General features: G+C 44.7%; 1 protein-coding gene across 1 annotated transcript; it reads right to left on the minus strand.

Moving 5' to 3' along the window:
• Positions 1–97: 97 nt before the first annotated feature.
• On the minus strand, positions 98–27,933 carry LOC125758662 (uncharacterized). The gene is made up of 6 exons (XM_049416098.1): positions 27,693–27,933; positions 27,530–27,621; positions 20,408–20,461; positions 13,362–13,499; positions 10,438–10,564; positions 98–783 (listed from the first exon to the last, which is right to left on the minus strand). The coding sequence occupies exons 1-6, from the start codon at positions 27,931–27,933 to the stop codon at positions 98–100; spliced, it is 1,338 nt and encodes a 445-aa protein (XP_049272055.1).

Here is a 27,933-nt window from a genome sequence, read left to right on the forward strand (position 1 = left end):
AACAACCAGGCACGTACAGGCATTCTAGCACCAAAAGATTATCCCCAGAGAACTTCCCTGCACCCGTTTCGCTAGTTAATCCGAAGTGACATGCAGTTCATACCTTGGCAACCTTTCCAAGAAGTTGTGCAACGTGCTTGTAGAAGAAGGGACGGTGAAGCAACAGTGGCCACTCTCTCTTGATTTCTGTAGCATGGTGCACAGGACTCCCACTGTTTATGAATTGCCGTTGTGCTCCATATGTATCTTCCATGTACACCATGGCCAAAGACAAATCCATGTCCTTTGGACTTTTCCACACTTCACGCTGAAGAAATTGCTGCTTCTCATCAAGCTCATCAGTGTGTAAAACCGGCCGCGGCTGCCAATTCATGCAGCCGTACGACATCTTTGCGCTCTTCTGCGTCGACACAGGAGTCGATGATGGGATTCCTCGCTTGCATTGATGAATATTTTCTACTCTTGCCTCAAGTTGTTGAAAAAATGAGTCGTAGCCACGGCGAAGCAAGGAGCCATTGATGCTCCTATCTTCAAGAGTAGCTGAGTATGCCTTGACTATTTCCTCAGCCACACTCCTAATCAGTTCTCTTCTTCGCCTAGAGCACACAGCTAACATTTGATCAACAACACAACGGACTAGTTCCCTTCGATGCTCAGGGTGAAGAGGAGATGCTGCTGTACTCAATGCACCCTGAAGATCTTTGGGAAGCTTCTCTGTCGATACATGGATGTTGATGTCACTGGTTGGCTCTCGTACAGGTGCACTGTTTGATTCTGGGACGTCTGAAACAAGAAAAGTAATGTTTACTACGAACACAAATCACAAAAATGCAAGCAGTAAAGCAAGTCTGCATGTAAGTAAGTAAGTAATAATAATAATAATATCTGGTTTTTACGTGCTAAAACTATGATATGATTATGAAGCATGCCGTAGTGGAAGGCCCAATATAATTTCGAGCCCCTGGGGTATTTTAACGGGCACTTACATAGCACAGTACACAGACCTCTAACATTTTGCCTCCACCAAAATGAGACCGCTGCAGCCAGGATCAAACCTGCGACCTTCGAGTCAGCACCTGAGCACCGCAACCTCTGACCACCGCCGCACCTCTGCATGTCAGTACAAAGCTTTTACACTACCATACTAGTAGCTCAAAAATTTGAAGGCTTGCTAGCTTCCAGCGTTGTTAGGCCTAATCTGTAGTAGCGGCAAATAGAGCCCCATAATGCATGCTCATTTAACTAACTCACTGCATCGAAGCTCTAATGTTGTCAGACACCCAGAAGTTAAAAGCTGCAATTTGTCAGTGGAATGAGTGACTGCTACAAAAGGAATGAATATATATTTTTAACTGAAACTTCGAAGTTTATGGAAAATGTACCTCGTGCCTTCTTGCCATGCTGGCCTCTTTTACTACCTGGCAAACGATGTTAGACAAAGCTCTGCTCCAGATTTTGTTTGAACAGATCATCTCTCTGAATTCATAGACGTTATTTAAAATGATCACTGAGCTTCACACAGCCACTGATTAGACAGGAGAATAGCTCAGATAGCTCACAAAGTCAGTGGCAGCAGTTACGCCAGGATAGGACCACAGTTCGGCAAAACAATTGGAGCTCACTCAGACTAACTCAAGAAATATACTTTGCTCTAAGGGCTCACTCGTACTAAGACTCACCAAAATTTTCCTCAACCAGACTCACTCAGACTCACTGAATTTCTCAACCGGACTCAGTCGGACTTAAACTCACCAGCATATGACTCAGCCAGACTCACTCAAACTCATACCCACGGCTTGACCTGAGTTTGAGTGAGCCTGAGTGAGTCAACTCATGAGCCCGTTATTGTAAAATTAAAATTGCGCTTTAACGGCAATATCCCACATAATCGGTGCTCTACGATGTGCCTTTTGATCTTGTACCTTCAAATACATATAAGTGGTTTCAATCCAGTAAGGACATTTTTATGAAATAAGCGACTCACACAAGACATTTTATCAAGAACTTCCCATGAAAGAGTTTGCGAGGGGGAGGTCAAGGCACCCCCCCCCCCCCAAAAAAAAACTCGCACCTCTGTTCAATAAATATTGAGGTGGCACATGAACACTCGTGCACTGACATGTGTAAATAGACTTGAGTATAAATGTACACCGATATAAGTCTCTTAGTAATGCCGAAGATTAGTAGATAGGACAACAGGTCGGCAATGCAAGGTCGAGCTCAGTCAGACTGACCCAAGAAATATATTTTGTGCTTAGGGCTCACTCGGACTCGAACACTAAAATTTTCTTCAGCTGAACTCACTCGTACTCACTCACCAAAATAATACTCACCTGGATTCACTCAGACTCACGGTCCGATCTGAGTGAGTTAGTCGACTCATGAGTGAGTTTGCCGGCCTATGGATATGACTCAATTTTGTTTCAACTGTGCAGGTGCAGTTCAACGTATATATACACTACACTTTCACAATAAAGCCTGTTATGTAAACTGCATGTTTCAAAGTTGCTGCTTGCTAAGCTGTAGAACTATGGCAACATGAACAACATAAAAGCTAGCCTATTATTATGCATAAACAACACTTGTAAAATTTGGTCCCTGCCGGTGGCAAGTTTTCTTTTCATCCACTTGAATTTCTTCACATTTATAGCATAATTACTACAAATAACGTCCCGTATACTTTCCTTGGCTTGATTGTCTGTTGGTTCTAGTTCAGGCTGTGTCTAGCTGTGTCTAACAAAGAAAAACAAGTCCTTAAGTTCCCCTACCCTTGTATAATTGATGCATGAAATTCCAAATTGCACTATGAAGGCACTTTTAGCCCACAATTAGTGAAGCCAGAAAAGAAATGCATGGCAGAAATGATTTCCTTCTTTGCTTGGAGAGGTAAAATGAAAAACAAGGACACACAATGCACAGCCCATACAGCTCTAATATGGGTATGTGTTAGGGGTGTGTCGGAACAAGAGTGACGAAAAAGAGAGGAACTCCCTCGTGCTTCGGAACCACGCGCAACAGCAGCAACCCACGGCGTCGGGCTGTGGTTTATCGTAAATAAACTCCTTATTGTACACATCAGGAGGCTTGATTTCCTTCAAGTGGTGCCGAAACTCATCGAAACAGTGAACCACATCGATGGACCCAAGATACAGGTGCAAGGTAATCGCCTTCCTGCCTATGGATTCATCGTACCAACCTATAGCAGTTCAAGACTGAGTCAAAACATGGAAACACTCAAGCTGAAGCGCAAAGCCGAGAGATTGAAATTAACGGCCCTTTTCACCAAGATAGAAGCAATGCTCACTCAAGACAGTGTTACAGAAGAGGAGCTTTGCATCCTTAACGAACACCTCAAACACCTTCACACCGACTTGAGAGCAACTGACTCCCACATCGTCCCTCTGCTGTCAACCATGGAAGCTCAGGCAGAGCTTGACCGGGTTGTGGATTACAATGATCGAGCCACAGTGACGTCTGTGAAACTCTGGTATCGGATACATCAACTTCAGGAGTCCAAGAAGCGTGCACTACTGTCAACCGAACCCGTGCAACGCACGCCCAGCCCGCTATCCAACTTCCGAAAATCGACCTAATGAAATTCGATGACCAACCATTGGTTCACTGTGGACACCTTTTTGGGAGCAGTTCAGTCAGCTGATACACAGCAACAATGGACTCTCCAGCGTAGACAGGTTCACCTATCTACGTTCGGTTTTTACCGGCGATGCGGCACTGGCGATCACGGGACTTTCAGCAACTGCAAGCTGCTATTGTGAAGCCTTGGACATTCTGAAACAGCGCCTTGCCAAGCCTGATGTGATAATTCAGGCTCACATGCAGTGACTCATCGACATGCAACTAGTGGAATCTTTCAACGATCTTCGAGGACTTCGATACCTCTACAACATGGTGCAGTCCCAGACGTGCGCCCTCAAGACTCTCGGTGTATTGGAAGACAATTATTCCGCAATGCTGTACGCTGGCGTAAATCCCGGGGGAGGGGGGGGGGGTGCCTGGGGGGGGGACACCATTTGCAAATGTCCCCCCAATTCAGATTTATTTTTCAAACATCATATGTTTGAATTGCTTGGCAGTTAAGTATAGTGCATTGAACTTTCTGTAATGCCTGTTTATTTTGTAGTGTGTAGGTCCTGTGTTCAATACCCCTCTGCTGTGTGAGACAATTGAAACTGCAACTGTCGCTCGACCGGTTTCAGAGAAGGTTCAATAAAACAATGCAATTACGTGAGCTGGGCACCCATGCTCACCATTTAATTTTATTTCAAAAAATATCTAATTTTATATAAGTAAAAATAACACCTATATTTATAAAAAAAATTGCTACCATGACGAGATGTTGTCCCCCCTTCTCATTTTTTTTTTTTTATTTACGCCACTGATGCTGTACACCATCCTCCTGACAGTGCTTCCTCACAGCATAGCCCTCGACTTCAACAAAACCACTGAACGTCAAGGTTCAGAGAAAAGAGGACAAGGTGGAAGCACAGGCCAACAAGGAAAGCACAGTCAGGAACAGAAGGCGAGCAATAAGTCCTTGCTGTTTTTTATTCAAACAGAAACAGAGACTCGAGAAAGAACAGTCCCATATGTTTCTGTAAAGGAGGATGCGTCAAAGGGCCAAGTTAAAGGTTTTCGCAGTAGCGCGACATCCTCTTCGTGGCTCAACATTCAACCACGGAGTGTTTGGCTTCATCTGCAAAACCAGTTCCTCAAGAGAATGCCTGCTTATTCTGCAACTCGACTACCCATTATACAGAGCAGTGAGACTTCCAGATTCCTCTTGAGCAAAAGAAAAACGACTACTAAGAGCCGATCGCTGCTTCCGCTGTACCTTGCAACATCAGTTAGCAAAAGATTGCAGGTGAAAGGTTAAATGTACAAAGTGCAATAAGCACCATGCAGAAACAATGTGCGACCCTCTGATGATGACCTTGACTACCGGTCCCGACATTACCAAAACCAATGCAACTGGAGGTGACTGGAACTGGCAATGCCAAACGGTGTGTATGCCTCCAACAGCTGTTGCTTAGGCAGCCGGCCCAGAAAGTAAATGCCTAGTTTGAGTTTTATTCGATAGAGGCAGTCAGTGCAGTTTCGCGACTAAGCGATTGGCTGGGAATGAACATTGTCGAGCACTCATATAATAATAATAATATCTGGGGTTTAACGTCCCAAAACCACCATATGATTATGAGAGACGCCGTAGTGGAGGGCTCCGGAAATTTAGACCACCTGGGGTTCTTTAACGTGCACCTAAATGTAAGTACACGGGCCTCAAACATTTTCGCCTCCATCGAAAATGCAGCCGCCGCGGCCAGGATTCGATCCCGCGACCTTCGGGTCCGCAGTGTCGAGCACTCAATCACGAGAGTCTTGCAGAGGGATATCTTGAAGGACAACATGACGAGAACACCTACCAGCGCGTTTGTCACTTTGAGTTCAGTACGTGGTTGCAAGTCACTGCGAATCAAAGCTCTAATCATGACAATGATCGGCCACCAATCCATTCCACGAACAAGTTGAGATTTCATCGACAAGCTCAAACACAAAGGCTATTTAGTACTTCACCGACATCGATCAAGGTCAAAGCCCAAACGCTGTCGACATCTTGATCGGCAAAGACTTGTACTGGTCATTTGTCATGGGAAACGTACATAATTTGGACAACCGACTCAAAGCTGTCGAGACCACACTAGGCTGGGCTCTACATGGACCAGTCACCTCTTGTGCTATCTTCATGCACTGCAATGAGGCTATTGTACTGAAAGTGGCAGTAACAGACCATAAGATCACAAGAGACAACCAGTGATTTAGAAATTATGGGAACAAAATTCAATGGACATAAGAAGACCCAGGAGGAAAACAATGAAACAGACTCCGTCGAAGACGCGTGCAAGCTGCAGTCAGAAGCCATGAAGATATTCTCAAGTGCATCTATGAAACTGAACAAATGGGCTTCAAACAACCTACGCTTCTTTAGCATGCAATCTACGCAACCTCCGCGGTTACAACTCAAACAATTGAAAAGAGTACCGAAAGCCTTGGGACTGGTATGGCACCCTGACACAGATGTATTGTCGTCTAGTCCGGGAAATGGTGCAGAATTCATTCAGCAAAGAACTGCGAATAAGCAACACCAAACTTTCACGCTTCAGGCAACCTCTCGCCTAGACGACACACGCAGCATGTTGGATTCTTCCACAGTAAAGATGAAGAAGAACCCATCTGAATATTTAACAAGAGGAGCTTCCGGCCATGAATCTGGCCTTGTCTGACGAACAGGACCCAAAGGGCTTGCTTATGAAGAACATGAATGCCCACCACACTGTATGCCAAACTCTACTGACCGCATCACAGCGTGGCTACTACAACATGCCTCAAAGTCGAAGCAAAGCTCCAACTTAGCGCCATCGTACTACAGAATTAAAAAGGGCGACTCGTTCTCCTACAAGGGTTGAGAAAGCCCAGACCCCTATGGAACATTCTTCGAATATCAGATCTCCATAGACTACCGAGTGGAACTACCGTTAAACGCCCATGGGTGATTCCACGAGAGATCGAACATGCCTGTCCGGTCGCAATTTTTGTTTTGTCTGGGTTTTTTATATGTTATGTGGGCACATTCAAAGTGCACGGAACTGAAAATTTTATTTCCAAGAAACGCTCCCAGCGCGCCAAAAAAATATTTGAAGGTGGAGGCGCGTACCTCCTGTTTTTGCTCACTGCAACGTTTTAGGATTTCACGGCCGAATTTAACGCGAACTATAAATGATGTGTCGAAAATTTCTTTTGCTGGTTTTAATACGCATTTCTGTGAATTACACCCATGCTTTTTTTATGCCGCCCTCAAAAAGAACAAAGTGTGAAAAAATGGCAAACATGGCCGAAATCAAACAAGTGTCCTAAGTTTGAGGCGCCTTGGCGCCTTTAACATTTCAAACAGAAACTTGAAGACAGTGTCAACTATAGAAAAGAGCCTTTGCAACATTTATACGGAAGATCATTTTCCTACGGACAGCGCAAAAAAAGAAACAAATAGTTAAAGAAGCCAGTTTTTTCAAAGAAGTACATTTTCAAAAAATAAAATAAAAGAAACTCCGGTCTCAATTTTGACGGCAATTTTTTATCGAAGAGCGCTTATGTCAATGAACACACGGTCTTAATATCATATGTCCTCATTTGCTTTGTTTACGAGATATAACTGGCCAAAGTGACCCTTGTTGTGAGTGCTCACTTCAGTGCGACTGATGGTTGTTAATAGCTTGCATTGTGCGTAAATCGCAGTTTTAATTATTCTGCTGCAGCAAAACCTTGCTTTGGTGGCTTTTCGTCAAGAAAAATGTGTTCTCAGATTTTATTTGTGTCTAGCGTGTGCAAAAGTGGGCTGCTGCCGCCCTCTAAATGGCTCACGTGTAAACAGTTTGCCGCCTACAACCTCGCCTACAATCATCAGAGGAAAGATGGGCGCGCCTGTTCAAGATATCAACCGCTTCTTCTTCCTGAAGGGATGCCTGGTCTACCTCATCGCGGTTAGATGTTGACAGGTTTTCCTTGAGGAGCCTAAAGCAATGCAAGCAGACCTCGCAGGTGTCGCGAAGATCCTCAGCCTATGACAGTAGCTTCTGGAGGTAGGCAACAACAAAAAGAGCAAAGAAAAAAAAATTTGCGCAACGAAGACGTTTTCCTCAGCAATCTTCTTTTTGTGAACGCGTAAATAATCGGCACAGAACAATCGGACGTAGCCATGGGCCGCGCGCATCGCGTGTAGTGAACAGCTAGACCTAGAGCAAGTCGAAACGTTTATACTGAACGGCGCCGCACAAATTATCTCACATCTGCGCAGCTGTCATGAATGCCTTTCCAGAACTGCTTACGGTTTAACATTTTATGACTAAGGGTGTCTAAATGCTTTGGGCTGTAATATTTAATTTGTAGGCCGCACTCATTGTCAAAACTAAGGGTTATGTCCTTCTGGTGCCACCAATGACCTCTGCTGTCCTCGACATGGGAAAGCACTTTAGTAAAGTGGCAACAAAACATCATCAATTGGGCAGCTTCGGCCACTCATGGCTTAATCATGCCGCACCGCACGTTTTCTGGCTGTTGAAACGCTGAGGTAAAGGTCGAGATGATACAGGAAGACGTTATCTGCGACGCCGAAAACATGTGATAGCGGGAAGTGAAATAAACGGCTCGGAAATGATTGAACTAACTTTTTTACAAATGTTGTTTAGGCACAGTGTGCGTCGAATGGGGAAGATGGTTAAAGCGTACAATGCATGTAATGGAAGGGAAGCAAGCAGGCAGTGAGAAAACAACTGCATAACAGCGAGCCTGCAGATTGTGGCATTTAGTTGCAGATTAAGTTGGCCTTCGCTGCATACAGATGCTTTATTCTGTGTGCAAGGAGAGTTTTGACAAAGTGACCTAAACCATATGTTCGCGGTGTCTCGCGTGCTTCTGATTAGCGAATACTGGCGGGGTAAATTGAGGTTGTAAGCTGCAAACTGCGTACGCGTTTGGCCTCTAGAGAGCGGCAACAGCCCACCCCCCCACACGCTAGACACAATTAAAGTTTGAGAATACATTTTTCTTGACGACAAGACACCAGAGCAAGGTTTTACTGCAGGAAAATAATTAAAACTAGATTTAAGTGCAATGCAAGCTGATGACAACTATCAGTCGCACTGAAGTGAGCACTCACAGCAAGGGTCATTTTGGCCAGTTATATCTCGTAAACAAAGCAAATGAGGACATATGATATTAAGACCATGTGTTAATTGACATAAGCGCTCTTCGATAAAAAATTGCCGTCAGAATTGAGACCGGAGTTTTTTTTATTTTATTTTTTGAAAATGTACTTTTTTGAAAAAGCTCGCTTCTTTAACTATTTTTTTCTTTTTTTCAGCTGCCCATAGGAAACTGATCTTCAGTATGAATGTTGCAAAAGCTCTTTTCTATAGTTGACACTGTTTTCAAGTTTCTGTTTGAAATAGTAAAGGCGCCAAGGCGCCTCAAACTTAGGACCCTTTTTTGATTTCGGCCGTGTTTTTCATTTTTTCACATTTTCTTCTTTTTGAGGACGGCATAAAAAAAGCATGGATGTAAGTCACAGCAATGCGTATTAAAACCAGCAAAAGAAATTTTCGACACATCGTTTATAGTTCGCGCTAAATTCGGCCGTGAAATCCGAAAACATTGCAGTGAGCAAAAACAGGAGGCACGCGCCCCCACCTTCAAATATTTTTTTGGCACGCTGGGAGCGTTTCTTGGAAATAAAGTTTTCAGTTCCGCGCACTTTGAATGTGCCCACATAACATATAAAAAACCCAGGCAAAACAAAAATTGCGACCGGACAGGCATGTTCGATCTCTCGTGGAATCACCCCCATTCACCTGCACGCAGGGCAGTTTGTAGGAACAAGATCGACAAAGAACAGAACTCTCTCGTGCTTTGGAACCGTGCACAACAGCAGCAACCCACGGAGTCAGGCTGCGGTTTATTGTAAATAAACCCCTTTTTCTACACATCAGGACGCTTTATTTCCTTCAGGGTGTGCGAATAGTGAATTTTAGAACCAATTGAATAAGGATCGAATAGTGATGACACCAAATCAAATATGAATACAAATTAGATACTGTTCGAACAGTTCTTCCAAGTTGTAAGACAACCATCTTCAAAGCAGCCCTAGACTGGTCAAGTTTGCAATTTTCAAAACTGTCCAAAAATTCGACATTTGATTTGAAACAAACATTCACAAGTGTCAACAAAGGGACATTACGGTTCTTTCTAACCGACCAAAAAAAAAAAAAAAAAAAACACGATTATTTAAACTAAGGCAAGCTCCTATACAGCAGCAATTTGAAATATTTTGTAACTGCAGGCTGAAATATAGCAGTGACTACAGCATTCAAGGTGGTACTTTATCAAAAGCTTTTTAAAAAAAATAAGGCAGCTTCGCACTAGTGATGCCAAGCACGAAGGAAGTACAAAGCTGGGCCTTTTTCTCTTTCTTCCTCTCTTTCATTGTTTTTTTCTTTGTTTTTTTTTCCTATCTCATTTTTGTCTCTGTTTATTTCTATTTCTTTTTCTTTCTTGCTACTGCTATCTTTCTCTGGCTGTGTGCATCTGGGTAATTCAAAGATGAAAACAGGAAATGTTACCGTTCACTGTTCTAACGACTTGTTCCTTCTAACATTTTTCGTCGTTGCTGATTGTTCCAAAAATATGCTAAAATTATTTGGTATTTCGAATTTGCACCATTAGATTCGAGTACTGAATTGAATAGAATGCTATTCGATTCGTTATTTCAAGTTTTCGAATATTTGCACACCCCTAGTATATGAATCTCTTAGTCCTGTTTTTTGCCATACCACTTTTTAATGTCAACTACAAGTAAAAGCACTTTTAACGAACCTTGCACAGGAGGACTTGCAGGTGGCACAATTTCTGCAACAATGAAAATCCTCTGGTCCATTGGTAGCTGAGCAACAACTTCTTGGAACACTGTTTCCTCAAGTTCCATCCAATCAACAAGAAACACCTGTTGCAAAATAATAGCACCATAGGCCAAACAATGACTACAGTAAACTCTCACTTGTACGAACGTCGGTTTAACGAATATTTCAGAATAACGAACTTTTAGAAAATCCCCGGCGATTTTCTTATGCATTCTTTGCAAAAACCTTTCAGTTAAACGAATTTCAGAATAGTTAATTTTTCAGTTGAACGAACTTGATCCGCAGACCCAGGCTCATTTTTTAAATGAATTCAACGAAGTTTTGTGCACTGCAGCACTGGCGTAGCCGATGCGAGCCGCCACTTAATCGCCCATCCATCGGCGGCGGCGCGACATCGCTTGTGCATGCGGCGGCGCCGAGGCAAAGCGGCCGTGCGGGTGACGAAAACGAGCCACGTGCGCATCAGTTCGCCCCTTCTTTTTGTGTCTGTCTCATCGGCATAATCGGTATTGTGCGGCCATCTTCATTTCAGGAAACAACAGCGCATTTCGCGCGCCGTGCGCTCTTGTAACATCAACCAGAAGAAGAATAGTGCGACGAGGAAGTCGTAACGGCTGAGGCAGGTTCAAATCCTGTAACTCTAGCCGAGGCAGTAGACTATGTTAGAAAGTTGCGAGACTTCGTGTCTTAGCAAAAAGCTGTGCCAGAGGCAGTGCACAGAAATGTAGACTCTCTGGAAAGCTGTCTCTTCTTGCGCTTTAAGGGCACCAGTCCAAATGAAAATTACAGATTTCTTTTCAAAATAAATTGCATTTCACACTTTTGACTCTAATGTCTGCTGTGCCTAATGTTGTTCCATATTCTGGTGAATATTCAGTTTAGTGAACTTTCAGTTAAGTGAACTATTTCCTTGGGTCCCTTGAAGTTCACTCAATTGAGAGTTCACTGTATAAGATATTTGTTTTGTCTGGGAATATGTGGTTGGGTTGTTGAAACAAACATTTTACTTTGTCAATGGAACAAACTAAGTTACTTGGGAGAGACAGTGAAAACTCGAAGCTGGCGCACACTTTGAGACATCACACTATATACATATTTGCTTCCAAGGCTCTGTGGCGCAGCAGCTTGAATGCAGCATTCCTTAAAGGGACACTAAAGGCAAATAACAATTTATGTCAGAGTGAAAGCTCAATGTATGACAACTTCTAAAATGGCAATATTATCAACAGCAGTGCCCTACTTACCGAGAAATTAAGCTAAATGTATCACACGATGAGCGCCACGAGTGGGACATTTTCGAAGTGATCCCGATGACGTGGGAGTCTGCCTACAATAAATCACTAGTAATCAATCTAGCAGCAACAAAAGAACCTTCCATGCATCAAAAGACGTAATGAAATGCTGTTTGTTCGTTTCCGTTTGATTCAGGGGAAAAAAAACCTCTGTGGCATTGCCATGGGGAACGGCGCGTGTGGTTCAAAGGTTCCGTTTTCACCGAACTGCGCTTCGCCCGGCGCCCTGCTTCGCTCACGCGGTCGCGTCTTGGTGGTAGTTTCGGCATCGCGTACTGCCACGGCGTACAGCCCAGCGTCGCAAGCCAATGTCTCGTTGTCAAGTTCTCCGTCCACATCCATAGCGGCGATTGCGGCAAGCTTCGATGGCCGTTGCTGCTGCTGTGGGTCCCGCTACTTTTGCTCTGCTGCTACTAGTGTCGGCGGCCGCGCAGTAAAGGCGGGCAACGTTGGGCACGGCAGCAGTGACGTATGAAAGTCTGATTTCAGGCGGGTGATTTGAAGTGCGCTAACGCGATGCGGACCACTAAAATGTGATTTTATTTCAAAATAAGCATTTCCTTGGCATAAAGGTAGCACTACGAGGTTTCTGGACCGCTATTTCAACAATCAACGTCGACTTAATATTTGCCTTTAGTGTCCCTTTAAGTTATCAGTGATGTTCATTTTCTTTGAAGAGTGGAAGCAGAGCTACACCTGCTACAAAATCTGAAGTGGCACTGTCAACAACTACGCTAAGCAATGTACAACCAAACATTTGCCAAAGTTGTTTTTGCAGCAGAACTGTCATGGTCAAGGTTTGCTGTGTGTTGTAGATAGGAAATGATCACCATGAACCGCTACGTGCTCAGTCACTGCCCTAGCACTTGGTACAGATGGTTAACAAGAGAAGCTGAAACATATGGCCCTTACAGTGTTCCCTTAACCAGTGCGATGAGTAGTGAGACTTTCCAATTTCTGTGGCACATATGCACTATAGGAGAGAGCAAGCGTAGCCATGTATAGTACAATATAGAAAGGGATGGTGAGAGGGTGAAAGCCTAGCCAAGCCAGATCAGCTAGGTGCCCAGCAGTTCTGCTGTGACCCAGCCTTGCGCGACTAAGTACAAGCTGCACTGATCCCCCCCCCCCCCCTGAAAACATTCTTTGGCATGCTCGCCATCACAGTGATGTGAGGAAATTAACTGCACAGTAGCTGAACACGAACACCAGCTAGTGAAGAACTCAAAAAATAACTGCTACACATGGGATAAATTGCACCAGCTATATATGAATAGCTGTGACCACTTAGTTCATTACCATCATGATTATGATGTACTTAAGGTTTTCGTTTCGGCTTTACAAGTAAGGCAGTTTGGGCCTCTGTCACATAAGCTGAGTGCAATTTTTGGCTCAAATGCTGTTTGACGGTGGGAAGGCAGAAAGGAACACATTCAATATAATTTGGTGCAGCTGTTAGCCACTTGCTGCTGCATTAGTAACTGACAAGAAGCAGCAGCCTAGTGTAACAATGTAAACACCCAAAAATGCCTACAAACTTCTTGGTTAGAAAATAGCTAGCAAGAGATTGCACATTTCAAGTTTTTACCTTTGCACTGCATGAGTTGCAGATCCCGTATTCCTTTGCTTTCTCAATAACATCAGCCATTGTTTCAGCGGTGATCATCTTTTTTATTGTGTGATCCGCACTCCATATCTTCAATAGAGGCATGATCGATAGCTGTATCTGCAATAACGAAGCAAACTTTTACTTTCAATGGCCAAAATATTTGTACACTAATAAACCAACAAAACTGTCTTTAGAGGCAGTCTGGTTGGTTTACGAGAGCAAGATTTGTGCCGAAAAGTTTCACAGATACACCGCTTTAGACATAAATAATACCTCTCAATTGATGTACCACAGTTGTACACACAAACACTGTTGGCCTTTGAATGTTACACAGCAAAGTTGATATTCAACAGCAGCAGAGCCTCTTGCAAACAAACTCTGCTCCTAAAAGCAGCAACCGCTTTTTTTTTTTTTTTGCAAAATTTAGCGCAGTCAGAAACAGTTAAGACTGGAATGGCTCTAACAAAAGAAAAAAGAGAAAGAAAAAAAAGGAGGGGGGAGGGGGTTGTTTAGTTCCCCAAGCTTTAGAATTAACTTTGTTTATTTTTCAGGAGAGAATGACTGCAGAGTTGGCAAGCTGTACCTTTTAAATGCGTTTCGAAACGTGACAGTTTGTTCATGGTCTCACTATTTTACTTTTGCTTGTAGAACAAGCATGTAAACAGTGGGACGATTTCCTTTGAAGCCGATAAGATTGTTCTTGGGGTTATGAGTGCACGCAGATTTCCACAATAGTAGTTTCTGTTGGTTGGTCTCAGCAGCTAGTTCCCGTTTCTTGAAAAGCAATTTTGTAGTTTGCATATTTTTTAATGTCTCCCTAGGGGGCTGCATAATCTAGAGCAGGTTCTGACAGTTTTTGTGTCGCTGGATTCTTTTGGTGGATTTTTTCATTTCGCCTGTGTATGCTGCCTGAGAGTATGCACTTCCATTTTGTAGACTACTACTGAGTTTTGTCTTGGTGCATGGTATTTGGGTGCCAGTAGAAGCTATAGGATGTGTTCATTGGTCTGTGCATTACAATTAGGCTTTCTTTTAAGATTTGCCTGATGCATGCACTGCTACCTAAAACACATGGAGAAATATATTCATTTCTGGGGAAACAGGGAGATTGAGCATTTCTTGGAAATGTTTTTTTTTTCTGCTGTGTTGTTTTCCGAAGGAAGCGATTTGGGTAGGCTGTATTTTCAGAGTTCAGTGAAAATTGCTAATTTTTTTCCTTCTGTGGGATTCCAACATGCAATTTGCTTTGTTTCTTCTGAAGTATTCACTACTGATGCTTTTGGCTTCCCGAATGGTTCGAGCTGAAATTTAAGTAAAGGCCAGTATATGTAGGTTTGTGGTTGACTGACATATTTAGAGAGCCTCCTATTTGGGTTGTTAGTCATATATCAAGGGATGGGAGCTGTGATCAGTCTTTTCTGCATTTGCAGGTGAACTGAATATGTAGTACGAAGTATCAATAGCTCAGTAAGCGTTTGGCTTGTGATATCACTATAATTTATAATTTATTTATCTGAGGAAGCCTTTGTTTCAGTTAAAATGTGCTGAGGGCTCTTCATTTCTCGTGGTGATAATGGCCATGTTTAACAAGATTAAGGCCCTCACTGGCGCTTCCCCACAGATAAACGGAGCTCCAGTGAGGGCATCATTCATCATCACTATGAAAAACGAAGAGCCCTCAGCACGTTTCACCTGAAACCAGGCATTTCCCAGGCACATAATTATAGAGAAACCATAAATAATAAAACTTACTCAGCCACCTAAACTCCTTAAACTAGATATTCAGTTTACTTGTGAATGCAGAAACGACAGATCACTCCGATTCCTTGATCAATTAGCAAGCCTAAGAGGAGGCTACCTTTGTTGGTCTACCACAAACCAGTATATGCAGGCTGCCACTTTTATTTCAATTCAACCCACCTGGCAAAACTCGAAGCTTCCGTAGTGAATGCCTTATTCAAAAGGACTGAAACGCTTCACATGTTGAAACATGATGGAAGGAAAGAAAGAGCGATTTTCACCAACTCCAAGAAGCAGCCTATCCAGATCAATTATTTCAGAAGACGACCTCACAGAAAAGGAAAAAAAAAGAAAAGAAATACCCAACCATTTTTCAAACCTAATGTGCATATAGATTTTTTTTTTTGCTTGGAGCCGTTCTAAAGTCTTGGAACAATTAACCCAAACAGGCAGGTGCATCTGTCAAATTGTTTAGCTTCCAGTCAAAAGAGGCAACTAAACATCTTACCGGTTTGAGTAAACTGTATCTAGCCTTCGATATGAGATTACCATGAAAATTATTGAGAAAAACGACACCTACTGAATGTACTACCTTCATGTACAAAAGTGCTGTTGGCCTTTTAAGTAGCCTCGCAGTACTGTGGCTTATTAAATTGGCATTATCATACATAGTAACTTTCTTAGCATAATAGCAATTCAGTAGCATGCTGGAAAATCAAAAGTCCACAGCAGCAACCCTACGGCTAGACACAAAAATAAGGTGAGCCAGCTTAACATTTGTGAAGCTTCTGAAAATGACCAAGCGCAATTATGGACATAAACCCACTTTCACAAGTGGGCAAGTCTGCCTGCAATATTAGCTGGGAATGGCAATTTCCCTTTTCACAGGCTAGTCATTGCATTAGCCAAAAGTGTTTTTGCAACATCTGTTGTTAGAGCCACTCTGATCCGCAATAGTCTCCTCATCAGAATCCCTATTTCATTTTCTTGAAAACAAGTAAGGAAGAAGTGTCCAGGTAGAAGCTAATGCCACGTGAACTATGGCATGAACTTCATCTACAGCACATAAATATTAGGTACTATACTCCTTTCATTTAGAGTGTCCAGTATACAGGGCAGATTGGATGATGCCTGTATATCAGCTTGAGGGAACATCATAGTTTGGCGAAAAAAATGTGCAACAGACCTTTCTCAAGCATGGAAGCACCACCAACAGGCTCGCAAGCACTCACAGGAAAAGTGTGTAAACTGCATCAACTGCCGAGATGAGTGAACGGGCCTCACACTTTAGCTTTCCACCTGCGCCGTGGCAGCACTTCTCAGATCAAGTGAATTTGGACTGGTGCAATGTATTTCTGCATAATTCAATCATGAATTTCTGTGTTTATTGATAGCTACGACTTCCATCTGTCTTGTGATTTTGCGTGCCACTTTTGGACCAGCTAAGCAGTTTAGAAGCATCGTTCTTTTTTTTTTTTTTTTGCAGCCATATGCCTTACAATACAAATAAACAGATACAGCACGGTTTCCTAGATGAAGTCCACGGGCGGTCCAAGGCAATTCACGGATACTCTTGCAATCTATGTCAACCAAACACTGTAGTCAATCACAGGGTGAGGTTCTGATATTTAGAGATTATGTGAGAGTACAGTCGGCATTTAGTAAAATAAGATACACTATTAGATGTCAGCGTGTGGCTCCCACCCTCAGGTAAGAAAAGTTAAGATTCTATCATACTTTGTTCACACTAGCTGCAGGTGTCGCATTTCGAAAACGCCGGTTGCGGTTTTTGCATGTTGGCTCACAGGTGGCCATACCATGAACAGGTATAATCCTGAGCAATACGAGATGAAGCACTGAATTAACCTTTTAAAGGCCATAGCGGCTAAATGCAGTTGGCAAGTGCAAAAGTGTTTATGACGCTCAATGCTCAAGTGGAAAGGCATCTCGAACAATTCAATGCATCACGTTTATATCAGTACATTACATGAATTCGAGTGTTGGAGGCAAACGCTCAAGCAACTCAACATGATTGTACCTCGCAAATAGAATGAGGAGAGAGCACAACACAGGCACTGAGTCCTGTTTTTGCTGTCGTGCTTCGTATGCACCGTGCGATCATGCCGATATGAATTGCTAACTCGCCCAAGACACTAACTTTACTAGCTCCTTCACCATCGTGGCAATCAGCTAATAACCTCGGTCAGACTAGCAGAACGATCTATTGTTTCCCATTCAATACTCGCCCCCAACGTTCTGTTTCCACGTTTTTCTTTATGCTGCAGGCATATCCTCCCCTCTTCTCCCTGGAGCCCATCACTGCACATGACTATGAGGAATGACAGTCTTGCAGCAATATATGAAAAGCGTTTGTTGTTCTAGTGCACTTTCAATCGAAACAGATGGAACCTGTCTATGTACTCCTTTTTGGCTGTAAAACGAACCTTGCATAAAGCATAAAGCCGACTTGCAAATTTTTTTCACTGCGGTGTAGCTTGAGTTTGTCAACAGCAGCGACTCTCATGTTGTCAGGTGAAGTTCGCTCCTCAGAGCAGATCATGTAGCTGAGGGCAAGCATTTCATCTCATTGAATTAGCATTTTTGGAGGCCTTTACAAAGCTATTTGGTCCATGACTAGAGACCGGATATTTGGCGAATGCCTATTTTGTTCCTTATTTCCTATCGTGCCACTTTGATATATGAGCATGAATTAGAGGCTAAGGAGGGCTTTTAGTGTTTTTACATTGCCTATCAATGCCTATATTCAGAACTGGCACCTATATAACACTATTAACCTCAAGTTCCGCTTTCCCGGTGCAGTTTGAGCCTGTTACTCATGTTACTGTGCAACATTGACTGTCCAGAAATCTACGAGGTTCATCCTTGTCGTCTAGTTCAACCAACTCTCAGAAACAACCACTAGCAGCAGTGAAATGGGACGCGCCGGGCGGAATAACAGAGAGCCGTCAGAAGAGAGTGAAGAGTAAAAGAAGAAAGGAAAAATGTGTTGTGCATGCAGCTTTGTTTGTTTGTAATTTACTTTTTAAGGTGTTCAACACCAGGGGACAAACTGGTTCTACGTGATTCAACCCGGTCAATAGGAAGAATCCCCTCCTTCTGGTCTTTTAGCGACCTGGGTAACTGCCTCTTGCCCTACCCTTCCTCAGTCATGCCGAAAAGGAAAGGCACAGAGGTGTGGTGTTGACCTCAACAGTGAACACTTGACTCACCATGCTACAGCATAAGCAGAGAGACCGTGTCGTGCAAAGCGGTGCGTGGACAAGGGACAATCGCACGGCTACATTCAACTGTTTTGCTTGCCTGTGTAGCACCTTAAACAATAACATTTTTTGTTTTTCCTGTTATAAATAGAGGTCACGCACCTCTTCTTTTGGAAATTACTTCAATTTACGTAAAAATTTATTGTACCTATATTTACGATATTGGAGGCCTAAAAAGTTGTTTTGCCTGCCTATTTTCCGCACCTAAAACACTTCTTTAATGCCTAAATATCCGGCCTCTACTCATGACTCAAATACCTCACTGAGCAATCCAGTTTTTGTCAGTGTTGCTGCTCCCTTGTCAGAGAAGGAACAATAACGAAGTTGAATGGTTTCAAAGGATGGTGAAAGTGTGTAACCTATTTCTACCATGGGCTGCTCATGAATCGGGGCTCCCTGCCATCCGGCAGCTGCCACCTAACTTGATGGAATGTAATTTTGGCCCAAATGGGGAGTGTAGGCAGTGCCCAGAATTTCGAACGGTAGGCCAGGTAGTCGTATTTCTGCAGCTGCTGCCACCGGCAGCACAAAGAAAGGGCTCACCGGAAAGTGATCCAGCACAAGTCAGAACCACACAACACAGTTAGCAGTACATGCACCAGCACAGAGGGGTATAATACTGCTGAGACCCCCCCCCCCCCCTACTCCCTCCTGGCTATGCACGCGCGAAGCATTCCCTGCACCTTGAACACCGTGAAACTCGGCACCAGAAACAACACGTACACAAGAAGAAAATAAGACATACAGTAAATACTAAAATGAGAACCATTTCTTAGCAAACCAGACGCACATTAAAAGTATTTATCTATCTAGGCACCCACGACATTCTTGCTCGTCGTGGCACGGTTTTGTTGACTTGATAAATACCAAAATGGTATGGCATGACATGGGTGTATGACGAATGTAAAATATAGGTTGTAAAACGAAAATCGTATGTCACGCATGCATGTCATATATGTCATGATTTACAATGAAATGGTCTTGGTGCTCTGGGGGAATTTTCAGCACTACATTAGTGTATGGTGAACATAAATGACTGGTTGTAACATGAAAATCATGTCATGTATGTGATGATTTACATGATGCGGCCTTGGTTGTGCTAGTGGCCATTTCATTAACTTGATATATGCCAAAATTGATATAGCACGATATGAGTACATGACGAATGCAAGGGACTGGTTGTAACATAAAAATCATAACATGCATGTCATGTAACATCATGATTCACATGAAAGTGCTGTTGCTTTAGCACATGTTTCATTAGCTTGTTATATACCAAAACTGGCACAGTACGAGTATGACAAACATAAATGAAAAGTCATGCGTGGTATATTCCAGCATATACATTTCATTAGCATGGTACATACCAGAATGAACATGCAGGCATGCATGCATGCCAAGTATCCAATAGTGAACGACATGTCATTGAATGAATGCCTTGATTTGTCTGAAAGCCAAACAATGCAGGTCCTCTCTGACCGCATCACACTGCATCGATACCACATGTACATGTGATTTGCCAGATTTTTTTTTGTGCGTGGCCCACTGCTCTCGTATCTTCTTATAAAAGAAACAATGTTTAATTTCTAACAACACCACCCAAATATTATTATGTGTTTTAGCCACGCCCGTAGCCAGGGGGGGGGGGGTCCCAGGGGGCTCGCCCCCCCCCCCCCCCCCCCGAAATTTGATGATGCATGGTCACACATTGAAAATAAATCATGAAAATAGGCGTTTTTTCTTTCTCAAATAGTCAAGGTTTTCAGCAAGTGCCCCCCCCCCCCTTCGAAAAAAATTCCTGGCTACGGGCCTGGTTTAGCCCAGAATGGATAAATTTTTAAAAATGCGCTTAAAGACCACACTGCTCAGCTCGACTTGGCGGCACAACTTGGCCACCCAGCGTGACGAAGAAGCCACTTTGAGACAAGGTCTCGGAACTACGTCAATACGCGGTTCCGAGACCACGACCAACAATATGACGATATAAATAAAAAGAAATCTTACCCTTGTGTACTTGTGCCACGTGAACTTCAACTTGTACGCCGCCGCCAGAGATGCCTGTAACAAGTCATGAACCATTAACATGCAGATGCTGTCGCACGCTACGTTTTCCTGGATCACATACCTCATATTACATTCCTTAATACGCGGCGCATGTGCAAAATATGGCGTAATACAACTACGGCGGAGAAACAATGATCACGACGTGATAACTACCAAACTAGGAATGCGAACTTTGTGGCACATACATCCCAACCACTTGGCGATTTTTCATTAATGCTGCATTTTCTACACCCATTAAGCACTCCACCTAAAAACAGCATATACAATACTACCGCAAAGATAGGAATTATTATAATTAATAATTATACCTGCACAGTGCGGACATCAAAGCGTAGCAAAAAACGTCCAGCGCCTGTGCTATATAGTTTCCCGCCTTTCCTAGGCGCGAGCGTGCGTATGCGACAACAGATTGATTTTAGCGGTAGGAGCTATAAGTACAAGGTAAAAAGTTTGGAAAGTCAGCCACTCACCTCACAGCGTTGAGCCACGCCGCCGAGCTTGGAAGAACAAAGCAGGTTGAGCCAGGTTGAGCCCAATCGAGCAGCGCGCGCGCGCGTCGATAAGGCTACGGCCAGCCACGGCTGAATATTGCCGTTACAACATTATATCGGACGGTGGACGGTGATTGATAATTGCAAGTGCGCCCTCTGCAGTTTGATATATGATGAATAAAACCTCTAAATACTGCTTGGCGCAGAAATAGGGAATACAGTTTTGTACAGTAACATCAGTAGCAGGCTCGAATTCGTATAGCGGTGGTACGTGACGACCATATACGTTAGGGAAAATTGTACGAATGTATATTTATGTACAGAGGGATCATCTGTATTGTAATTACCTATTTGCTTCAGGTTTCGCCATGATGGAAGGAGCATCCATATGTTGAACAGTACAGTCGAATTTGATCGGCATACAGAGGGATCATTTGTTATGTAATCATCTACTTGCCTTCCGTAATCCGCCATGATGGAGAGAGCGTCCTTATGCTAAATTATGCAGCCCAATTTTACCGGTCTACTAGTGATATATCCGTGCTTTCTGCGGAAGGGTGAGAGTCAGTTAATTGTTATGAGGAACACACCCGCTTTTCTATAGGCAGATTACGGATATTTCTTTGAGTGTACATCTAAAAGACGCGTAACCTGTGCGTTAAAGCTATCACTCATTTTGTGCTCACACGACTTGGTGAGGGCTGATTTAAGGCAGGACATGGCGATGCCGTTCTTTACAACCTTCGAGTGCTTCGACGAAAAATTTAACAGCGTTTTTCGAAGAACTAGGAGAATACGTCCAGCACACGTGGTTCTTTTGGAACGTTATGGAAATGTCTAGAAATGGTATTCCATTATTCTAAAGCACCTCTTTAGTAAAGTTCAGCCCTCCTCCGTTTTAATCCAAATTTTCGCTCACTGAAGTTACCACCGTTTCAAAGTCCTCACCACTACAAAAAATCAAGTAATCGTCCACATAACGAAAAACCTTAAGAATTTCTAGAAATGCTCCGGTAGGAAACACCACATTTATCGGTGAAAACCGTCTCGTGCCCTTGTTAATTATTACATTCATTAACACAATTTAATAAGTCCTCATGCCGGCAAAGAGTAATGCAGGTCTTCAATCTCCATACTAAAACCTTTACAACAGCCGGGGGTTCTCCTCTGAGAGGAACTGAACTGGCGCCTGAGAATTACGCATACGAAAAAGGTCTGAAAACTCAAAGAGGTTAAGCAGTTTCTGCAAATACCTATAAATACAGCGACTTGCCAGGTGCCTTGTTCTGAAAGGATTGCTCGAAACGGTAATCTCGTTCTTATGTGTTTTGGCTGAAAAAAAGAAATCTAAAAGTAAGTGATTTAGCCTTCTTGACATTACAAGCTATTCTCTCAACGTTATGTCTTAACAAAAGGTCGACAGCACGTTGCCTAACTACTTGATGCCTAAGTTTTACCGTCCCTAAAATTCTTTTCTATGGCTGTTAATGCCTTTTCTGAGAACAAAACTGTCCGGCATAATACAAAATACCCTTCCTTATCTGAAATTACTGGCCTGAGTTTCTTCTCGACACAGTTAATTAACCAAAAGGCCGGATAGGATCAGGACATTTGAGATGCAATATTAGAACCCTTGATACTAGCAACGCAGTCTGAAATGCAGTGGGAGCGCTCTTCTTCAGGAACGAGTCTAGTGACTGTACGCGGCAAACTTTACGCGTCTATTGGTTTCAGCTTAGGCTTAAAACAGTATTTAGGACCTAAGGCTAGGGTTTTGCACTGACTATCATCTAAGGCAGCTCCTCCAAGGACTAGCAAGTTATTTTGCGGTGAAACAGTAGAAATAATCTTCCGCTTACATGGTGGAAGTTCTCGAAGTTTTACCCTTTATATGAATTCCGCATGCTGTTCAGCTACCCTCATCCAGTCGGCGTACAGAGACAGAGGCGTCCACTTCCACCTTGAAAACCGCACCGTGCGGCCAGCGCTCTGCGGAGTGCTCTCGCGGGCGCTTGGAGAAGTAGCGCGCAAGCGCAGTGAGAGTGGCAGGTGGGGGCCTTCGCCCCGTCGTCAGTAACCGCGCTTGCTTTGCTGTGAAGCTAACTTCCTCTTGCCGGTCGCGGTTTTGATCCCGGCCGCGGCGGTCGCATTTCGATGGGGCGAAGCGGTAGAGGCCCGTGTGCTTAGATTTAGGTGCACGTTAAGAACACCAGATGGTCGAAGTTTCCAAAGCCCTACACTACGGCATGTCTCATAATCATATCGTGGTTTTGGGACTTAAACCCCAGGTATTATTATTAACTTCCCACTTATACGAATGCAAATGAAGAATGCGGTATGGTTCTCGAGACGCGCAGCGACAGCGTCTTGTGCCGTCCAGCTTTTGCTCCTAGTGTTTTCTTTCTTTTCTGCATGCGATCTTACAAATAATAAACCTTGTCCCGTGCATCAGTGAAATCTTGAAGCCGTGCAGGAACTCCCAAAACTAAGCTACTCAGCTGTTCAGTAGCCAGAATGTTCCTCCTGCTCACGCGCTTGTTTTTGATCAGCCTAAAAGTTAGGCGCCGCAAAATAGGCGATAAATACATGGCAAGGTCCAACATACAGTTTTATATGTGCGCAAGTTTGTATTCGTCACTCACCTGAAACCACATTAAGGATGTGAGCAGCTTCTCAATTTCAGAGAAGTTACATAAAATTCGGGCGTTACCAGCACCGCCGCCTTCACGCGCTGGCGAATACAGCTCGCCAATACGCCACCCTAATTTGCTTCTCATTTGCAGCCGTGCTTCTTCGTACCATTCATGCAGTCAAATAAAGAAGCGTTCTAACCGAGTTTTCAGCTGAACTTACACAAGACAATCAGTGCAAGAAAGAAGCGCCGCTGACAAATCTTTTACTTCTGTAAGCAGGCGCTGAATGAAGCTTCACTCCCTTTTTGTCGCTCGACGACCGAAGGCCCGCGTATCGCTTTATATCTTTCTTGGCTAAAAGCTTTAGCACGACGCGGAAAGTTTCCTGTGAGCCTTCAATTCCCAGCGCAGTCAACTTATCTCTTCCTTTTTATCGATTTTGTGTATCCAAAGTTTCAGCTGATGAAACGATCGTGTGAGTCGCGGGAATATTCTAAATGTTCGGCACAGAGCAGCTGAGTAGCTTAGTTGTGGGAGTATCAGCACAGCTTGGCGAGTTTTACTCATGCACGGGCTATGGTTTATTACTTGGGAGATCGCAAGCAGAACATAACGAAAACACTGGAGCAAAATCTGGGACGGAACAAGAACGCAGTCGCTGCGCTTCTGGAGAACCGTGCCGGATTCTCGATTCTCGAATAGGACAGACGGGCCGATGCATTAACCAGAGATTGTTGGAACATAATATATCACTAACAGGGGGCTCACCTTCTAATCTATCTTTACATTATCGCGATTGTAAGTGCACGCCAAAATTCGATGAATGCGCAGTGTTGTACCGGCATAGAAATGAAGGAAGCGCGCCTGGTGATTGAAGCGGCGCATATCGAGAATAGTGGTAGCGCATGCGTGAGCCAACCGTCGATTAACTTGGCATAAAGATGAATCAAATGCCTTAACAGTTATCTTCCACGTAGACCGCCACCAGTGCCGGATTGATAGGTTCGCCTGTTGCATGGGCATGAGCAGATAAGTTTTCGTGCCTTCTTTCTTTTCCGCCCTTGTGCGTCTCTTCAGTGTTAGTCGGCGTTTGTGGTGTCACTGACTTCTTTCTTGTGTCCGTGTTTGCACGCCCTGTCTATTTAGCATGAATACTTACCAACTAGCTCAGCTCTCTGTTATTCTAAGTCTTAATTAGCCCATTTCTGAACAGCGCGCGCCTAATTAGCATCGTGTTATTTACATGGCCCTGAATTAGGAACATTCTTATCATTACACGGCTTTAATTAGCATGGTCTTAGTAAGATGTGGCTTATTTAGCGCGATTTTAGCATCACATGGCTTATCAGCTGGGCCATTAGCATGTGCTCACTTAATTAGCTATGTATACCACTCAACTAATCATCAAATGAGACGGGCGCACGTGCTCAGGGAGCGAACAAACGATGAAGAAGAGGACCGAAGAAGGGTGCGGCGCCGACCGAGAGCAACGCGCTAGAATGGACAGGCCGACCATGATCATTACACACGTGGCGTCAGCGATTAGCTCCGGCCGCGGATTGCAAGGCGTTCTGCCGGAGCTAATCTCAGAGGCTATGGTGCTGATTATTAGATGCGAAGTATGTTATGCGGAGTTCAATCGGTGGTGGTGGTGGTGTGCGGCGTGACCACCCCTTACTGCGCATGCGCATACCCTCTCCCCACCTCCAAATCCACTCTCCCCTTTCCCCCTCTCCACTTTCCCTCTCCCCTTTCCCTCTCCCATCCCCCTTTCCACTCTTCCTCCTGAAACGCGAGCTAGACATACCGAAATTCTCTCCTGCGCAACGCCACGATGAGCACCAGCGCATGCCCGTCCCCTCCCCCTCTCTCTCCTCTCTTACGCTGCTCCCCTCTCGCAAGCCTGCCGACTGCGTTCCCCGTTCGCCCTGTGAGAATTAACGGCCAGGCTAGAGGGAAGACAAGACGCGCGTAGCGTTCCTCTTCGGTTTCCACGACGCCAGGTCGGTAGCATGCCCAAAGAACACCAACGAAACGCGATCGTGGCAAGTGCTCCGGCTTCGCATCGCCTCAGGCTCCCCTTTAGGGTTGTATCCACACGACGTACCGAATCCGTCTTTCCGGCGCGGACGGCGCATCACGTGACCCGCGTCACGGATTTGTGCATCCGTGCCTCGTCCGCGGACGTCGCGGACGGAAAATGCCAAGCTCTTTTTCGCATTCGGATTCGCGCGGAATACCACAACAGATTTAGCCAAGGGTTGCCATTATAGGTCTAGCAACAAGCGCTGTTTTTTTCTTTTTCTCGTATGGTTTCGTAATTTAGCCGATGAAGATTTATTTATTGTTGGCAGATATCTACTATATTCAAGACCTTGCAGGCGTTTTCCAACACACAACGTAATGCCGGGCTCTAAAAGCGAGGCTCTCCAAGTCTGCGCGTAGGTTAAACTGAACAGTCTCGGATGCAACAAATAGGAGCTATGTTTTGAGTAGAAATGCACAGACGTGCGACACTTGCCCGAAGCAAGGTACCGTAGCGCGACCTGCAGCCTTGTTTCCGCTGATATGGCTCGCCGCATCACGGGGTCCTGTCGTTCTATGCGAGGTCCCACGAGCGACAGCAACTGAACAAACTGCTCTCTTGACACTCGCAGCAGCCTCCTGTATTCTTCGGCGTCGCTAACCAAAATCTCACCGTACAGTTGGTGTTTGTATACCCAGATGCTGTAGTCCTTTTGCCAACAAGATCTTTTTGGAGTAAAGAAGAGCGCTTCACCGTCTAATTCTGGTAATGCACAGCCATTGCAGCTAATCGTCCGCTTTCTTTCGGAACTCCATCTTCAACTTAAAAGAAACTCTGCGCCATAGACGGAAAACATAAAAACTTTCAATAGTTTTGCTAGCGATGAATGTGTTTTCGATGATTATGATGATGATGATGACTTGGGGCTATTTCCTTTGTATCGGGCGGGCAAGATTAATTTGCCCTAGCCAGCGAAAAAGAAGAAAACACACCCACACACACACACACACACACACACATACATACACTCACAGCACCGTAATTAAGTCTGTACGCTAATTCACTGCCGCTGCGTCGCTCGCCACCACCGCACCAGCCTTGCTTTGGTGGTGCGAACTGCTGCATAGTTCACTGCACCAGCCGTTTCATCGCCTGCGTGCAGGCACCGTGTCACTCGTGCGCGCAAACCCCAGTGCCTCGGCAGAGTAGTGCCCTCTCGCTGGCGGGGGCACAAAGGACGTACAGCGTAGCACAAGGTGGGGGACTGGTTCCTCTTCCTGCTCGCACACCCGGCATAAAGCCCTCGTGTCGTCGGTAGCTTCGTCGAATCGACGGCGGTACACAAGTGTTCGCAGTGCCCCAGCCCGCGCTTCAAACAAAAGGCCGCTACCCCATTTGTGTCGTAGATGCGTTCCTTTCTATAACACTTTTGTGCTTGCGGTACTCCGTCAATGTTGTCTTGGAACACATCGCCTTCCGCCACTTTTCGTTTTCTTCTTCCCGTACTTGTTCTTGAAACGGCCCGAGCCCATTGGCACTCCCTGGTTGCCGTCACGGGCTTCGCGAAGAACCGGAACTTTCGGCGGAGGGTGTGCAACCGAGCAGCCCATTCAATCCTCGTTCCGGTCAAGTGTGTGTAGCGGAACAAGCGCCGTGCCCACCTGCGGTCGTTCATGAGACGCAGGCGGCCCTCGTAGGCGATCTTGCTCCTGGCTTCTCTAGCCTCATACGACGACCACCCCACGTCTCCTTGAATGGCCTCTATGGCAACTCGCCCGTGGCAGCCCAACGCCAGTCGACCAACCTCTCGCTGCCCTCGCTCCAGTCACTGTCTAGTTCCTGACTGGAAGGTCAGCACAGCATTGGCAAACGAGAGGCATGGGACGTGCACACACTTCCACATTTCTCGGACCAGCAGGAAGCGGTTGCAGCCCCAGAGACTTCGCTTGCGCAACACGTTCGCCGCTTTGCGTGATGTCTGACGGATGTTTTCCTCGTGGATGTCTAGGACATGGCTCGATGTGCTCAGTTGTACACCGAGGTACCTGTACTCATCTCTCACGGAATCTGCCCACCCTCCGGCAGCGACACCACCGCAGATGTGTCCGTGCCTGCGAACACCAGCACCGCTGATTTCTTGGCGTTGAAGCGCAATCCGAGTTTGCTCAGGTGATTTGCCGATAGTGAGACGAGATGCTGCAGGTCTCCCACATTGTCAGCCATTAGAACAATATCATCGGCATATACCAAGCCCGGCAGTCTCCAGGGCACGGGTGTTCCGCCATAGGAGTGAGCTAGCGAGAATCCACCCTCCAT

Source organism: Rhipicephalus sanguineus, chromosome 5 (genome assembly GCF_013339695.2).
Source record: "Rhipicephalus sanguineus isolate Rsan-2018 chromosome 5, BIME_Rsan_1.4, whole genome shotgun sequence".
NCBI classification, from domain to species: Eukaryota; Metazoa; Arthropoda; class Arachnida; order Ixodida; family Ixodidae; genus Rhipicephalus; species Rhipicephalus sanguineus.

What these genes read in the sequence shown, in the direction of transcription:
- LOC125758662 (XM_049416098.1), bottom strand. Translation starts at nt 27,933, where the DNA reads ATGGAGGGTGGATTCTCGCTAGCTCACTCCTATGGCGGAACACCCGTG. An exon ending in GCTGCAACCGCTTCCTGCTG is followed by an intron (nt 20,462 to 27,529) that starts GTCCGAGAAATG and finishes GACTTGTTACAG; the next exon opens with GCATCTCTGGCGGCGGCGTA. An exon ending in GCAACTCATGCAGTGCAAAG is followed by an intron (nt 10,565 to 13,361) that starts GTAAAAACTTGA and finishes ATTTTGCAACAG; the next exon opens with GTGTTTCTTGTTGATTGGAT.